This window comes from Falco peregrinus, chromosome Z (genome assembly GCF_023634155.1).
Source record: "Falco peregrinus isolate bFalPer1 chromosome Z, bFalPer1.pri, whole genome shotgun sequence".
Taxonomy (NCBI): Eukaryota; Metazoa; Chordata; class Aves; order Falconiformes; family Falconidae; genus Falco; species Falco peregrinus.
The window spans coordinates 67,134,104-67,151,482 of record NC_073739.1 but is presented as its reverse complement, the minus strand read 5'-3'; the positions used below and the strand labels follow the sequence as shown (position 1 = coordinate 67,151,482).

At 37.1% G+C, this 17,379-nt stretch overlaps 1 protein-coding gene across 1 annotated transcript in view; it reads left to right on the top strand.

Moving 5' to 3' along the window:
* ITGA1 (integrin subunit alpha 1) overlaps positions 1 to 17,379 on the top strand; it is a 76,928-nt gene that overhangs the window by 24,702 nt on the left and 34,847 nt on the right. The window contains exons 2-7 of the mRNA XM_013302872.3: positions 4,192 to 4,312; positions 7,178 to 7,290; positions 8,236 to 8,324; positions 8,417 to 8,531; positions 9,186 to 9,313; positions 16,029 to 16,177. Of these exons, the coding sequence (XP_013158326.2) occupies positions 4,192 to 4,312; positions 7,178 to 7,290; positions 8,236 to 8,324; positions 8,417 to 8,531; positions 9,186 to 9,313; positions 16,029 to 16,177 (715 nt within the window). The remainder of the gene's footprint in view (positions 1 to 4,191; positions 4,313 to 7,177; positions 7,291 to 8,235; positions 8,325 to 8,416; positions 8,532 to 9,185; positions 9,314 to 16,028; positions 16,178 to 17,379) is intronic.

Here is a 17,379-nt window from a genome sequence, read left to right as displayed (position 1 = left end):
GGCTTTATTCTACAGTTTGGGTTACGTTTATATCCATCTATTCTAGGAAAATAAGGGTGCCTATCTGTTTGCAAAGGTTAGAATGGCCAGGCAGTATGTATATGGACAAGTCCCAGGGAAATCTACTTTTGCACAGTTTAGAGGCAGAGTAACTGGGCAGGCAGCACAACCGTTTGGTTAAAAGATCTCATTAAACAAAAACAGAAGAAAATTATTAGTGGCTAATGGGACAACTATGAGCTACTACTCCAGGTTTGTAATAGAAATAATATTTGGGTTGTTGTCTTGGTGACTGACTGTTAACCTTTCACATATAGGTACAAACTGTGCTCATCTAAGAATGGTGGGTGCATCAGCTGGTGTCCTTAGTTTAAATTGGTAGTGAGAGGGATGTTGTCCCAGGTTTTCTGCTGTGCCTTGTTTCTTGTAGAACATGAAGTTAAAAGCTGGAACTTCAAATTTATTCCTCGAGAAACATTTATATTCTACATTTCTGGTCTGTATTTTTAGTCATTCTGTTAACACAACATGAGTTTAAAATCTAAATGTAATTTACCTACATTAATTATGATTAACTATATAGTCAAATAGTACGTACCTTACCAAAAAGGGGGGTTTGTCCTCCTTAATTCCCATAACTCTCAAAAGAATCCTCTCCAACTTCCCTGTAGTTCTTCTTTTCCCACTACTTCTGTCAATAGTCTTTTTTATTCATATACAGAAGTTTGCTAGAAACAGATGAGAATCTTGGACAGAAACTGGAAGTTTGGGACAGTGCAAGCTGGATATTGTTATTAATATAAAGCATCATTTTCACAGTCATGATCAGTGATATTTTTAAAACTTCTTAATCGTCAGCTCATGAATACAATGTTCTTTGTACTGAAAAATGGAACAAAATGTGAAAGCCAGGTTACCATTAAGTCAGTAAATTATTGTTAGTTAGCAGTGTAATGTGGGTCACGGTAAACTCCATTTTTCCATTTACCGTCTGCAGATTTGAATGTGTCTTTGACTAGTGAGATTTCCATTTACAGAATCTGTGGAAAATGTAATAAGATACCTCTGAATCTATTAATTATTTATAAGTTAATCTTACACTGCTTATCATGACTTTTTTATTTAAAAAATGTTATGTTCATAACGTTTCATAGCAGATGGAAGCCACAGAAGGTCATGTAATACATTTGCATATTACAATATGCCACAGAGTTTGTGTATGAAATCAAACTTCAAAGCATCTGATTTCTGGCTAGGATAGAAGGGGAGGATGAGAAAGCAAAAGGAGAGCCATACTGGATCAAATCAAGACCATGTTTTGTCCAGTATCACGTCTGCACAAGTACATGTAAGCCGATAGCTAGAGACAAAAATAACTGAGCAAGCATATATAATATTTCTCTTCCAGTTTCTGAATATTTCCAGCTGAGGCCATTTCCTGAACCAGATGTGTGTTCTGTGTGGTTTGTAACCTGCAGTGGGGTTTGTCTTCCATTAACTTTTTCAGTTACCTGTACATAACATTTAGGATCCAAAATGTCCTTTGTCGACAAGGTCTACAGGTCCATTGCCTGCTGTGTGGAGTCATCTTCTTTCTGTTTCTGACTAGTCTGACCCATCTAACTTCTTTTGATTCCTCTAGCTTTATTTTCTAGAAGAACACATTATAATTATTGCTGGTTCTAATTTGACCCTACTCAGAAACACAAGAATTTGGGGAGTTAGTAGCAAACAGACAGCATTTTTTATTCCTCTTCTAGTTTGCTTGGTTTTGCATTTCACATTTTCAAACTTACTGCTATAGCTATGAGGATTAGAAGTGTATTTGTTAAAGTTGCAAGATTTGAGTATATCACATAACAGATTTAGGAAACTTCAATACCATTTAGTATAGTCAATATGCAGTAATAATCACAGTAGTTGTCACTACTGCGTCATTGTGATGAAATTCCTTGTCTGTCAGCAGATGATGGAATGATGATGGAGGATACTGTGATGGAGTGTATGGAGAACAGACTGCTTGTATAACCTTCAGTAGCTTTAGGAAAAACTAAATCGGAAAAGATGAGCTGGAATCTGTGGCCTTTAATATTTCGTATATAATACATTTAAAATATCATCATAAGTTGAAAAAGGGGGGGAAACATGCCTCTGGAGACCTCTAGAAGGATGTTCTGTCCATCTTATTCACGGGCTAAAGTGAACAGATTTGTGGAGGTCTCTAAGAGGCAAGTCAACATGTTTAGATTTTGCATCTACCATTTTTTCTTCAACTAAATAATGAATTTAGACACTTACTTGAGCAGGTGATCTCATTAGAACTGTTTTGTTGTTTTAAGAGGTAGGTTGGAATTCTAAATGATGTCACCTGAATCCCACACATAGTGTCAACAATAATAACAGCAATTATTTTTACTCTGAAATGTAACAAAAGAAGATTTGAACCAGTGATAACTGGAGTGAATTTTTAAAAATCAGTTTTGTCGATTTTAATTATGCTTTGGTGACTGAGAGTAGGGGAGGAAAACACCTATTGCATGTGAGCAGGCATAGCAGAATTTCCTGAAACATCAATGTTTAAGGAAGACAAAAGTTGCATGGATTACTTTTCCAGCAATTTATTTCCCATCAGACTGTCAGACATTATTTTTTTCTTATCACTTGCAATGAATCTTTTCTGAAGAATAAAAATAAAGTCTGTTTTAGTTTGTTCACTTCTTTATATTTCCTGCCTCTGACTGGAGGAAGGAAAACTAAAATAACACAAATGAAACTTTTCCTTTTTTGCTGTCCAGTGAAACTGGAAATACCTACTAAGTCATAAATAGTCTTCTGTGATAATTTTACTGCATTAAGCAGGAAATAAAATGCTGAAGACAGATCAGCATTGACCACTTGGGAGCTTAATTATAGTAACATGCTTTCTATGAGAATATCATTGTCTCAATGGTAACACAGAGGTATTTTAGAAACAGGACATTATTGAGATGCTTTGACATGCAGTAAGTATTATGGATTTGGGTATTTTTGTGTAGCTGTTAAATGTCACCAAATGAACATGAAATGCTTCTTTGAAATGGAAGTTGTGTATAATTGTGTTTTTAAGCAGTCTTGATGTTCTACAAATTCACGTAATTTTGGGGTTTTGTGAATTAAATACACAGCTCTGCATTAATAGACTCAGTGGCTGCTTTTGAAACTGAATTCAACAGAATTTGTTGATGGAAGAGGTCACCAAAGAAATAATAATAATAAAAAAAGATAAATAGCTTTATTTTTATATATAAATAGTAATTTTGGCTTCTTACTGACCATCATGGTGGATTATGATTATCACTTCAAGCTGGAGTTTTTACCCTGTATAACTCTTTTTTCTGAAACTTGCTATACAGTCATATTTTTACAGTATTTTTGCTGATGATGATCACTGACCTTTAGGGTATGGGAAATCAGTATGAAGAAGCACCTGCTTTCATGACTGATCTCATCATAGCCCAACACCACCATTATAGAGCAACATTTCCTAAGTGGGTAAATGTTGGGTTTCTGCAAGTAGTCACATACGTGTACTTTTAAGACAACAGCATCTGGTTGTATTAAAAATTTATTCTGTTCTTTTACAAATATGAAAGTTACAGGTAGTCTGAACAGAATTAAGAGAAAACTATATGCTTTTTTTCTCTAATATAGATTAAAATTAAATAAATCTGAAAGCTTTTCCTCATGTTTTCCTATGTGTGCCTTCTGCAAACAGTTGAAAATTAGTTAATTTGAAATTTCTGAAATCTTGAGAACTACTGCCTTGAAGGAGGGAAGGAACATTTTGTGTAAAATTCTTGCATTAGAAATGCATGGAGTAAAAGAAGTAAAAATCACTAAAAAGTTAATTTATTTACCCTTAAAGGTAATAATATTTTATTTAATGCTATTTGAATTGTGATTTACAAATGAGTGATGCACTTTGCAAAATAAGTTTTGGATACAAAAGCCCAGTTGTGAACATCTCTGAATTCAGCTGTGTATGTATGTGTGAAAAAGTACATTTTAAGTCTCTTACCAGCCATGATAAATATGCCCAAAATGCCACTTTCAACCCATCTTGTACTGTCAGTTAAGTCATAATTGAACCTTGATTTCTTAAGAATCTTGGGGTTGACATGCATTGCTACATATTCCTTTTTTTTTTTAAAGCTCTCTTTCACCTCATTGGCTCTTCCAATGTTGATGTGAAAAATGCAATGACCTTCAGTGGGCCTCTGGAAGACATGTTTGGGTACACAGTCCAACAGTATGAAAATGAGGAAGGGAAATGGTAAGCTGCTTTTCTTTTCTTAAATGGAAACTCCAAACTTAGGTATTCAGTGACTCAGGCACTATACTATTATATTTAAATATGCCCAATGTCTAAGGGTCAGATTCTGTTAGTTGTACTTATTAAATTAATGCACAGTCCTAAGGAAACCTGGAAAGATTGGGAGGCTGAAAAATCCAAATTTATTCCCTCAAAGTCATAAATGAGATCACAAAGTGGGTGAATTCCCTTGCTGATGGAACTGAGAATGTTTTGGTTTATGCCTGAGCCCTCTTTTTCCCATTTACAAAATGAAATCTTTATCTTTTCCTTGTGTAAACATATTGGCAGTGAAATTGCTCCTATTTTACCTAGCTAATATGTATTCTGTATTTTTTTCCAAAGTTTTTTTGGCAGAGGTTGTTGGACCTGAGGTTTTTAACTGGTGGGAAGATTTCCCTGTCAAAATACTTATTAATACAGTACTCCGCCTTCCCTTGTAGAGGGCTAATTATGTCTTGCAATTGGTAATATATTTGCATTTGGGAGTTGGAGCTTTCTTAACCTGTCTTTTCCTTTGTATTCTTGTCCTGAATTAGAAGTTGTATTTTGGCACGTTTACTGGTATCACTGCTTCTTGGTCTTTTGATAAACTCCTGCTTGTGCTTTTCCTGCGTAAAACAAATTTCACAAGCTAACCACTGGGCTGCAGGACTGAAACTATGATTATGTGGTAAAAGGTTTGGGAACCCTGAGATCTGGATCATTTTTTGCAGATTGCTCTGGTTTTCCCAGGGCTTTTCCAGTAATTTTGACATTCTTAGTAAACCGGGGACTGCTGCGGGCAGCCTGGGATGACAGGCAGGTCAGACAGTTCTGCAGTGCCTGAGCAATCGACCCCACCAGCACTGGGGCTATCTGACTCTGAGAGTCTGTCCACCACGGCAGCACAGTGTTCTCCGTTAGCCATGGGATGTTCACAAAAATGAAATTGCAGAGCTTGCTTTTGAAAATGCTAGCTCTCAATTACCCAAATGCACATTTGCATGAGGGTCATGGGAGAATAATAATGACCTTCTTTGAGCTAATTTAGACCTTCAGGAAATGGTATCCATTCTAGGAGCTGGGATTTTGCAAAGTAAGCTGTATTGTTATAAACTGTCCGGAGATGTTTCAAGAGCAGAAAAATATTATGAGCTGAAAATGGTAACTCTTCCAGTAGCTGAAGGAAGACAGGAATCTAAACTAGTGTGCTAGATCTGAACATCTCTGAAATTAAACTCCAGAGCTGCTGTCAAGCTTTCAAGTTGCTTCCAGTGTAGCAACATCCAGAGCAGGGAATCTGTAGGCTGACAGTTAAAAATAAATAGGCAAAGCAGCCTTGTGATGCTTTGTCAACTGCTATGACATTACCTAGATACCACAGATAGAACTTTTCGGCAGCAGATGTTCAGTGAACATGGCCACAGTTGTTTCTCAATAAAACTGGGATCCCCTAATAAAATCCTTCATGCAAAAAAAAAAAAAAAAAAAAAAAAAATCTTTCAGACCGCTCCTCTCTGTTCACGGGCCTCTCTCCTTCTGAGAAAAGAACAGCACAGGGACATGATCCCGGTGAGCAATCATCACCTCCTGTGGGATGTCAAGCACACTCAGCTTCTCTGCAGTTAAATGGAAGTCAAGGATGCATGAGAGGCCATGGTGCCTGTTTCTACATTTTGGCATAAAAAATACACATTATAGCATATTGCTTGAAAGAGCAGTCAGATCCAGCATGTACTTGGAGTGTTTTATTTTCCTTTAGAATTAATTACTTTATTATAAATGAAAAAAATCTTAATGGATCACAATGAGTTGTTCCAGTATGTTTTTTTCAGAAGCTGGCTTCTGTACTAGGTTTAAAGTCTGCTTTCTGTCTTTTTTAAATCCATAGGTTGCATTTTACCTATTACATCATTCTATTCAAATATCTCATTCCTGGACTCATTAATTTATGATTAAAGGTTGAAATGCTTCTCTCAATAATGTCACAGTCATCTAAGTGTACAGGAGCAAATCTTACTGAACTGTTACTCTTAATGGTAGGATTTCTCTTTTCAGTGTGTGCTGTGAATTCAAATTTAATCCAAGTTCTTCCTTATGCATTTCATGGAGCCAGTTTTTATCTGCTGGGTGATGCTGGGCTATTTAGTGTAGCTAGTGAACATCTGAGAACAAAAACAGTGCCATCTCTAAACATTTCCTGCTGAAAACTCGATTTAGGAGTGGATGTTAATTTGTAGTGCTTACAAAGTACTATAATAGTGATATTTGATCACACCAAATTTTGAAAAAAAAATGCACAAAATAAAAATCCTTAGTATTTTAAAAATTTGAAATGTCTTTTAATAACATTTTTTTTATTAATGAGAGGAAAAATTATGTATTTTACACAGCTGTCTCATATTACTTCAGACTGAATTGTTCTGGGTGCTTGTGACCCTCTGCTTTGACATTTGGTCTCAGCATTTAAAATACACTTTCTTCCAAAATATTTTTAAGATCAGGAGATATTGAATAAAACAGATATTTCCTTCTGTATTACTTTTAATACTTGTCATCCACCCACCAATATGACTTTTATTTTTCACTGGAATTTATTTAAATGTTATTCTGTTGTGTAATTTGGTATATAGGCACATTTCCTTTCTGTGTCCTTATTAAAGAGGAGACAGAATGGCTGCTTTCGCTTGTATCTGAACTAGCATAACAGATACTTTCCTTGCTCTCCATCCTGTACTTCTAGTATAGAGCTTGCTGCAGCTGTGCTCTCTCTGTAAGTTTTATTTCCTGACTTTGGTGCCTTTTAAGAAAGAAGAAATTTCAGGTAACTTATTTCATTTGCAGGGTACTTATTGGTTCACCATTAGTTGGCCAACCTGAGAAAAGAACAGGAGATGTATACAAATGCCCTGTAGGAAGGGACAACCAATCACCCTGCATAAAACTGAACTTACCAGGTATGAAAGAAAATAAAGCTGTGTCACATGGAGGAATAATAAAGGTCAGATCTTAGAAGGTTTTTAGCTAGTAAATATGCATGAGAATTGTTTCTATAAAGAAAGCTTACTCAGGACTCCAGCGCTAAATGTGAAGTTGTGTTTGCAACATCAAAATTAATTTGTTTTTAAAGCTTCTCATTGGGCTGTGGAAAACATGCTTATAATTTTACAATGGGTGTTTGGCTGTATTTTCAAAACTTTATTATGACTGGCATTAGTTGACTGTGGTTGACAGTCCTGGCCATGGAGCATAGATCCATGGACTACCCTTTCCAAAGCTCTCTGAAGCAAACAAGAGGCTTCATAATGCCATCAGTAAGCTTCTGATGAGAACATAACTAGCCAGAACTGCGCTGATGCATCTTAATATGATACAGGTTAATATTAATAATTTTCTTGCTCAGGTCAAGAGATACAAAATGTAGACAGGAAGAGACTGCCTGTTGATATGAATTTCACTAAATACACGTCGTATTTTTTATCTCCTCTTTTCCTTTGAAAACCTGAATGTCAGTAATGTAACGTAACAAATATAAAAGCTGACAAGTCATTTATAGCAGGACAAGGTAAAAAATGAATGTTTGTTTTCTAATTAACAAAACTGTGTGAACATGAATCCTTGCTTTCGTTGTGCTGTTATTTGTACATTTTTTCTTTTTTTGTGGTTCAAGAAAACTATTTAAGACAGCAACCCAGACAAATTTTCTGGGATAAAAGCCAGTCTCAGAAATTTTTCTTGGTTGTTGCAATTGAAGGAGGAGGAGGAAGGGTGCTAAAATATTTGATGAAACCAGTGTCAGTCTGGGTTTTATTTTAGAAGCTGGAAGCTCCATGCTAGGGGATATATACTTTAACATTTTGTTTTTATGTTCCCAAATACTTAACATTTTAATCTATTTATAGCTGCTACTTCAGTTCCTAACGTTGTGGAAGTAAAAGAAAACATGACTCTTGGAACAACCTTAGTAACAAACCCAAAAGGAGGCTTTCTGGTAAGAAAGGACTTTTTGCCAACTTTAAAAGAAATTTGTTTTTTCCTCAGGTAGCATAACAAAAACATTTCACCTTTTTCCATCTTTTAAAGGCATGTGGACCACTTTATGCTTACAAATGTGGGCGTTTGCATTACACAACTGGAGTTTGCTCTAATGTCAGCTCCACTTTTGAAACCATCGAGGCAATTGCTCCATCTGTGCAAGGTATGCATGCCACAGGAATTCTCTTGTGTGTCTGAAAATACAAAGTGCCAAACAAGACAAATGTATACACACAGGCATACCAAAAATTATGAACTGCTTAATTTAGATACCAGCATTACCAAGTTAAGTAAATGTTTTCATTGTCCGTATATAACCTAAATTCTTGCTACTTTTGGAATTTATCTCAGTATAAACAATCATTAGAGCACTATGTAATATCCAAACACAAATGCTAAAAATAGTTGCTTATGTTTCTTACTTTTGGCCAAAAGGCTCTTTTTAAGTAATGACGGCATGTTAAGACCTTATACAATCCCAATTTAGTAATATAGCTAAAAATCTTAAAGACCTGGTCCTTTGGAAAAATCAAAGAGGAACACCTAGACATTGAAAAAGGTAGGGGTCACTGGTAAATACTTCAGTTTTGTGATCTAATCCCATTCTTAAATTTCTCCCTACAAGTAAGTGCTTTGCTGATAAACAGAACACAAACCATGTGAAATAAAATGCAAAAGTCAATGAACAGCATTGGCTTCAAACATGTTGCTTCAGCACCATTGCAGAAGGATATGCATTTGTTTCCAATCACAAAAGTAACTGAGATATATTTGATCCTTTTTAGTATCAATTCTTACATGACAATTTGTATTGCAGAGTGTAAAAACCAGTTGGACATTGTCATAGTCCTCGATGGGTCCAACAGCATTTATCCATGGGAAAGTGTCACAGCCTTCCTAAACAGCCTCCTCAAAAACATGGATATAGGTCCTCAGCAAACACAGGTAACATGGTAGATATTTTATGGTCGCTTAATTTGTGAGGAAAAAAATAATTTACAGGAAATGGGATGAGAGTATCATCTATGGAGCAATTCAGTTCCAAGGACTTATGGCAACAGGGTACTAAAATGAAATAGCTGAAACCGCAACTAAGTCAATGTCTGCTGCCAAGTAGCAAACTCAGGGAGGCTCTTCCTCCCCACACCACTCAGGCAGTCTGGAGAAACAAATTTTCTAAGCTAGAGACAAAAGTTAAGTGTGTTAAGTGAGGTCATTTGAACCTCCTTTCCCACTTCCTTCCTCTCCACAACCACTTCTTGTCTTCTTTTGTACTTCATAGCACAAAAGTAATTTCTGTGCCTCTGAGGTGCACAAGCAAAAAGCTTTGATTGTAAGCTTTTTGGAGTAGCATTCAGTATTTTGTACTGTGGAGCACTGAGCACACAGCTTTTAAACATTTGAAATCATAATTAACGAGTGGCTGTTAAGCCACATGTTATTAATGGCAAAAGCTGCATTTATGTAAGTGGAGAGTGCCAAATTCCCAGCTGCTATAAATCAGCATCATTCCATGAGAATTAATGGAGCTTCAACCAATTACTCCGGCTGAGGATCTGACATACATTTCACAGTGCTGAACTGAGTATGTAAATAGCAATTCCAGCAGAACTCGGGGAAGAGGGAAACATTGACGCTGGGATACATTTTTACACAGAAAGCTTAATTGACAACAACAGAGCAAATTGGGTCTTCATTTCACTTCTCCCTTTTCCCCTCCCAAAATGAAGGATTTTCATGGATCCTGTATAATATTTGATATATTGTAGGTCAATATTTTGTGGTTTTGCTACTTCAGGTTAGCTCCTAACATTAACTTCTGCCTTCACAAAGGAGCATCTGAGAAGGTGTAAAGATGTCTGCAAAGAGTATCCCTGTCATTTTCCAAGTTAATTGGGATTTGTGAGTTACCACTCAGCTTCCCTGTTGGCTGTACTGAACACTGGCTGATAAAATTACTACTTGTAAACTGTCAACTTTACAATTGTGTCCTGTTATTTTAAACATGCTGTTCTTCCAGATATTAGGAAAAACACTTTGTCAAATTTAACAGAAAGGAAAAAAAAAAATTCTTCCTGGTCCCTTAAGCTGGTGATTACTCAAACATGTGCCATGTTGGGAAAACACTTAAACCTGAACTTCCCAGTATGGGGCAATGGCTGCATGGAGATCATCACTGCCTTCTACCGAAAGGGCTTCATGGGGATAGCACACAGGGCAATCAGCTCTGCTGCACCCTCACCCCTTTCCCTCACACTGCAATTCCTAAACTTTTACACTGCCACACCTCTGTTATGTTTTGTTTTGTAATCCTGCCACATCTGTGTGGCTCAGCTCATGCCGAAAAGGTCCCTTGCTGGCCTGCACTCCAGCAGCCTGCCATCTCCACCTACAAAATCTATTCTACCCACAAGCTGGCATAGCTACCCCTCCTCTCACATGTACACTTACTCACTTGAGAATGTCAGCTTTGGCATCTGGTTGCTGCAGAGCAGAAACATTTGAGAGGGAGATAAGAATGAGATAAGGAGGAGAGAGGCTGAAAATCTGGAAATGGAAGGCCAAAGCTAGGTGGAATTTTCTCGGTTTCTCTTGCCTTCCCAGAACATATCCCATCTCTCTCCTCTCCTCCCAGCCCTCCTGCTTGGGAGCCCTGGCACAGCCAAAGGTAGCAACAAGTTTATACTGTCTCCTCCACTCACGTTGTCTCCTTTCTCAGAAACTGTGTTTAAATTACTATTGAATGGGGAAGAGGAGAAATGACAGCAAGCTTATTTCCCTCCTCTCCTCTGGGAGCACAGAATAGAAATAGAGGAACAATTGTTTACTTTCTCTCTATTTAAACTGATTTTTCCATGTTCATCTTTTGTGGATTGTTGAGCACATAGAAATCATGGACTTTCACTGACTTCAGATTCCTTTCCTCTTGCATGGGAAAGGAATGAGGTAATTACAGAATAACTCCTTAGCAGTTTGAATGTCACTTGTTCAAAACCATGTTTTGATTAGAGGCTTGTGAGATATTTTTTTTTCCACTTACTGCCTCCATGAACAATGGTTGTTAGATTTGTGGCAACTCAGAAGAGAAATTCTTCAGTGTTCCATGTTTGGTAAATTTGATATTGAAAGCCTGAAGATTCAGATGTAAAAACCTGAAGTTTATGATATAGTTTTTTAGAAGTATTTCCTTCCCTTCCTCTTTCTGTTCACAGAAAATCCACAGCAATGTACTGATGGTTAAGATGCATAGCCTGAGCTTAGGGAGAAAAGAAGGAAAAGTAACAATAGAAAAGCTGAAAAGGAAGAAGGAATTAAATAAGAAAAAATGGTACAAGTAGGAAAAAATATTTCTCCTGGCCTTATTCCACATTTTAATGTAACTGCAAAGCAAGGTAGTTTTTTTCTTTTTTTTTTTTTTTAACTCTTGTAGAGGTAATTGTCTTTTTAATATGAGCGGCTTATTTTTAATCCTTTACATATGAGCAACCTTCCATGGTAGAAGAATATCAAAAGAGAAAGCAGAATACATTCAATTTCAGCTTTAAACCTAAGTTGGAATGGCCTTCAGAAATTTTCAGAAAAGTTTTATTTCTCCATTAATATATGACATGGGCAGTTTTAAGTGTTTGGCCTGCACCTTATATTATCTCCAAAGGGACTGTATCACTGTATTAATAAGTAATGCCATGTCACATCTTATAATCTGTTTTATCTCCGGAAGAACAGAAGCCTATTAAAGAGGTGTTAAAAAGATTCAGGATGAAGAAAGACTTTTGCAATAGTTTACAAGTAATTTCTGTCTGAGTGCCTGGTAGCAAACAAAATGTAGCAGCATTAATTCGATTTTGATTTGATTCAGGTATCTTTAGCAAGCTCTCTATACAATCAAATATATTATCCATTAGTGCTTCCCAAGGGATCTCTGCTTTTCTTATATATTAAATAAGATTTAAATACAACCAAAGATATTTCTGATTTTTCTCCACATCCCAATGGTGAAAATCCTAGCATATCTTTTCCATGTACTAAATGGTTTCCCTTTCATTTTGTTTTTGTTCTTGTTGTTTTTTATCAACTAGATTAGCTTAATAATTTATTGGGAAAGCCAGAATGTACTTTCTAAATAAGAGATTTTACTCTGTTATAGAACAACAATAAATAAATGCCCTCAGAAATGTTTTGTCCCAAAGCAGAATGGTCCTTTACTTGCCTGTTCTCTCAAACATGCTTTTTCACAGGAACTGAGGACAATTAAAGAATTATTCCCTTGTGTAATATAAAAGCCATGGAATGTTAGGGAAGGGAACATAAGCTTAGGAATTACAAAGATGTTCAATAGATTATAGTCAGTAATTCTGGGAAAAATATTGGGTTTTCTGGAGTAGAGCAGAATTATGTCCTTCTGTGTAGTACTACTGCATTTCCCAGATAACAAGCAAATCAAAACATACAGTGTCTGTAAGCATTGTTCTTACGGGCTTGCTGAAGTTACGCAGTTTGAATAGGTTTATTGTCCCATAAAGGCACATTTGCATAATATACATGTGTCATTTGTAATTTTCCATTAGATTAAAAGGCTGCAAAAGCTCAAACCTTCGTTGCTATCTAGTAGAATATAATTCCAATTTTACAAAGTGGATCTGATTCTGTTACCCAGTAGGAGACTGGAACATGCCTTTTAGTATTTGGTCAGTTCTTGGAAGCTTATCATTACTCTTTGCTGAGGAATGGCTCACCTCTGATGCCATGAAATATGTAGAAAATTAGGATCAGTGTTTTCAAAGCTAGTGCTAAGGAAGGGTTCCAGAGAACAATTGTATCCCATAAGATAACCATATGCCCCCCTTCCTTCCTGATTTACAAGCTATGTAACACAGTGCAGTTTTCCAGACTCAGATGTTCTTCCCATTCACTTCCTTAGAAGGAAATGCTCAAAATGTTTACTTGCTGTGATCACGGATGTTTCCTTTCTAATAGGAAATGATACAACTCAGCATGTAACCTCTTTTAGGAAAATGATAACACCAACATGGGTCTCTAGAATCATGAAAGATGGGCAGGTACTTTTCACACTGGCAGTAGTCAATAGTTGATTTAATCCTTGGCATCAATAAAATCCTCAAGGCTGCAGATCAGAAGCCTGTGAATCCACAGTGGCAGGCTCCCTGGCGTGCAGTAGTCCCTGGCTACATGGTTCTGCATGGTTCTGGAATACTGTTAAGGCACTCCTCCTGCTCCAAAAGACTAAAAATAATGAAAGCCTCTTGTTTATCACTAGTTATTGGCAGTCTTTTTAAATGTCTAGCAGCATCCTGTTCAGATTATTCTGTATGTCACTTTAGATGTGTGCTACAAAATAGTTGCTTTGGAGGGAACAGCTTAAAAATTTCATCTTCAGCTTGGGGTTTAGTCAATGCCACAAGATTTCCCTGAGCGGCAATACAGCCTGTGCCCCAACTTGTTGTGTGAATACTCTTGAAGAATATTCACTGCTGCCCATGAGAAAACGAAGCCTCTGCATGCTCTTGGCTGTGGGTGGAAGAGGGCATGCCTTCGACAGAGAAGTAAAGCATCTTAAAATGGAGCAACCTGTTGGAACCTTGAACATACATCAGTTTTTCCAGATTTGGTTATATTTTCAAAAGGATACAGAAAATAAGTGTGATAGATTTTGCTGCTACATACCATTACAATTACAGTCTTATAATCATATGTAACTAGCTTTTTCATTGATGTTTAGTATCAAATATTTATCCAACTCTAACCCCCACTACAAGCAAACATTGTGCAGAATCTGAGAGGCTATGAAAGTACCTGAGAAAAACACCCATAAAGCAATTGCAAAGTACATACTAAGCCACTTCTAAAATAATATAATGGCATAATTATCCCAGAGGTCTTACTGATCTTCAGTACCTAAATGCTAAAGTGCTTTTAATAATAGATGTGTGAGACATGAATGCCATGTAATACTGCATTATCCTAAATAACACCTATAAATTGCTATGTGTAACATAAAATTGAAATATGCTAATGGAACAGTGTGTGGATTTCTTCCCAGTAAAAGCTGTCAGAAAACTGCCAGAACATTAAAACTGACAGAGATGAATGAAATAAATTAACTAATATTTAAGAATATTGCTCATCTTATTCCATACTTTTTTTTTGCAGCAGGTTTCCTCAGGTATTTGTTGTGGAGTTCCAATCCCATGCACTGATCTTTCACGCAAAGACTTGTCCTGTTGAGGTCATCTAGAGCCTTTCCATCATCCTTCCCCTTTTCAGAATCCACCATTTTATTCCTGTTGTCCCCACTGGCACTTGTCAGGTGTCTTTCTTTGGCTTGCCTCCTGCTGGATAACAGCTGTTTCCTGGACTGCCCTGCCGTCTTCATCAAGATAAGGGTACCTGGGTCTTCCTCTCATCCTGAGGGCCTAAATTTGTCATTGCAGTGTTGTTTCTAGGCTAGCTTTAGGGAAAATAAACTATCAGATGTAGGAATATTATATTTGGATGGAATGACAAGAGTTGTGAGTGAACCATGGCCTTGTGCGCTACAAGGAAAACTATTCTTAGAAGTTGTGACTGGTGCTTAGGACATCGGTCTGCCTTGGCCTAGAGGAGAGAAAAACTGCAGCACAGATCACTGCAGGTCAGGAAGTGCAAGGAGCAAGGCCTGCTTTTGGCTTTGTCCCTATTTTCAATAAAAACAATTCAGAAACTTCAAAATGTTTCATGAGATTGAGTGTCTTCTAACCAGTCTTGCTGAAATGCTTACAAATGTTTCATACTGAGGTGTCGTGGTTTAACCCCGGCCAGCAACCAAGCACCACCAGCCACTCGCTCACTGCACCTCACCCAGAGGGATGGGGAAGAGAATCGGAAAGGAATGTAAAACTCAAGGGCTGAGATAAGAACAATTTAATAATTTAAACAGAAAAAATAAAGAGCAATAATAATAACAACAATAACTATATAATTATAATAATTATAATAAGAATGCTAATAAGCAATAATAAACAATAATAATAGTTATAATGGAAACAATAATTGAAACAGAATAAAAATGAAAGAACAATAATATCAATAATGATAATAACAGTTATAATGAAAGGGTTGGGAAAAGGATAAAATCCAAAGGGAAAGGGTGAAAGGGAACCAAGTGATGCACAATACAACTGCTCACCACCTGCTTACCGATGCCCAGCCAGTCCTTGAGCAGTGATCCCCAGGCCCCAGCTAACCCCCCAAGTTTATATACCAGGCATGGCATCCCATGGTATGGAATACCCCTCTGGCTGGTTCAGGTCACCAGTCCTGGCTGTGTCCCCTCCCAATTTCCCGTGCCTCTCCAGCCCTCTGGCTGGCAAGGCCAGAGAAACCAAAAAGTTCTTGACTGAGTATAAACATCACCCGGCAACAACTGAAAACATCAGTGTATTACCAACATTGTTCTCACATCAGAGTCAAAACACAGCACTGCACCAGCTACTGAGAAGAAAATTAACTCTTATCCCAGCCAAAGCCAGAACATGAGGGAAACGGACATAGTTCAATTCTTTTCCTGGCTGTAGGTAAAAATGAGAATTTACCCCATTGCAGCAGACATAGATGTTTTCTTTAAAAAGAGTTGGTTTTTTACATGAACTGTGTGTTTCAGGTTGGAATTGTTCAATATGGACAGACTGTAGTCCATGAATTTTTCCTGAATGCATACTCAACAACAGAAGATGTGATGGCCGCAGCCACGAGAATACGCCAGCGGGGTGGCACACAAACTATGACAGCCCTGGGAATAGATACGGCAAGGTACACTCACAAAATATTGTCCTGCACATAGTAGAAACAAACATAAACAGACCTGGTGACAATTCTGATTTTATAAATTAAAAATTTTGTGGTTGACATCTGACTTCTTTTTAGCTAAGTAAAAAAAATTTAGGAGGAGGGTGGATAAACAGACTTTCCAGCATCTAGAGCAGTTGTATATGACATCCTGGAAAGGCAGCTATCTGTCTCTTGATTTGAAGAAACAGGGAAAGAGACAAGACATGGAGCAAAGTTGTAGTCCTAAGCAAAAAGCTGACAACCTTTGATGTCCACACAGAGTGGGTAGGAACTGTGTGTGTAGAGGGGTGAAGAAAAGTAAGTTTTTTCAGAGGAAAAAAGGAAAATATAAAACTTTTTAATGTTAATTTGCCTTAATTTTGAAGTTAAGATTATTATGGGGATTGAGCCTATCTTTATCAGAAAGCCTAGAAATTTTATACCAAAGTCTTTGAAGCTTCTGGGTCATTGGGACATTAAAGATCAGTTGTAGTAGTAGCATTATTTAGAAATGCTTCCTTTACAACAAAAATGAAATCTGACTTTCATAGAACAAACAGTAAATGCAAAATGTTTCAGGCACTTTCAAACTGTACAATGTTGTCCGGGTACATTTTTTCTTTTCAACCTTTTTTCCCCTCATAACAGCATGACTTTATTGCATTCATCCTTCCCCAACAACCATTTAGTCAAATATGCAGCATCTTTCTAATGTTCTGTTTCATCGTCTGACCTAAGTTTTGTTGTTATGAGGTCTTAAATCCGATGACATTCTTACATATTCAGCAGTAATGTTTTCCTTAGATACAAGTAGAAGAAGCTTTAGGGAATCTGAACAAGTTCATAAAAGCACAGCCAGCTGAGAACTGCCAAATACTCAGAAACTACATGTGGTTCAGAATGTCCCTGTGCACCACAAACTGCTGCAGGCTTGTATATGCAGAAACTGTCAGCAAAAGCTTCCTCTGTTCTTGCAGTCTTCCTACCCATCCACTTTGGCCATCATCAGCGGTTGATCTTAGCTTTCACTTGCGTGGCCAGTCTTAAAGTTCTGTGGTATTGTTCTGCGGTGAATGAAGAGACGTGACGCAGCTTGACGCAAGCAAATGTCAATTTATTGTACAGAAGCACGAGTTTATATACACTTTCAGAAGCTCTGTGTTTTAAACAGATTGGTTCTTGAA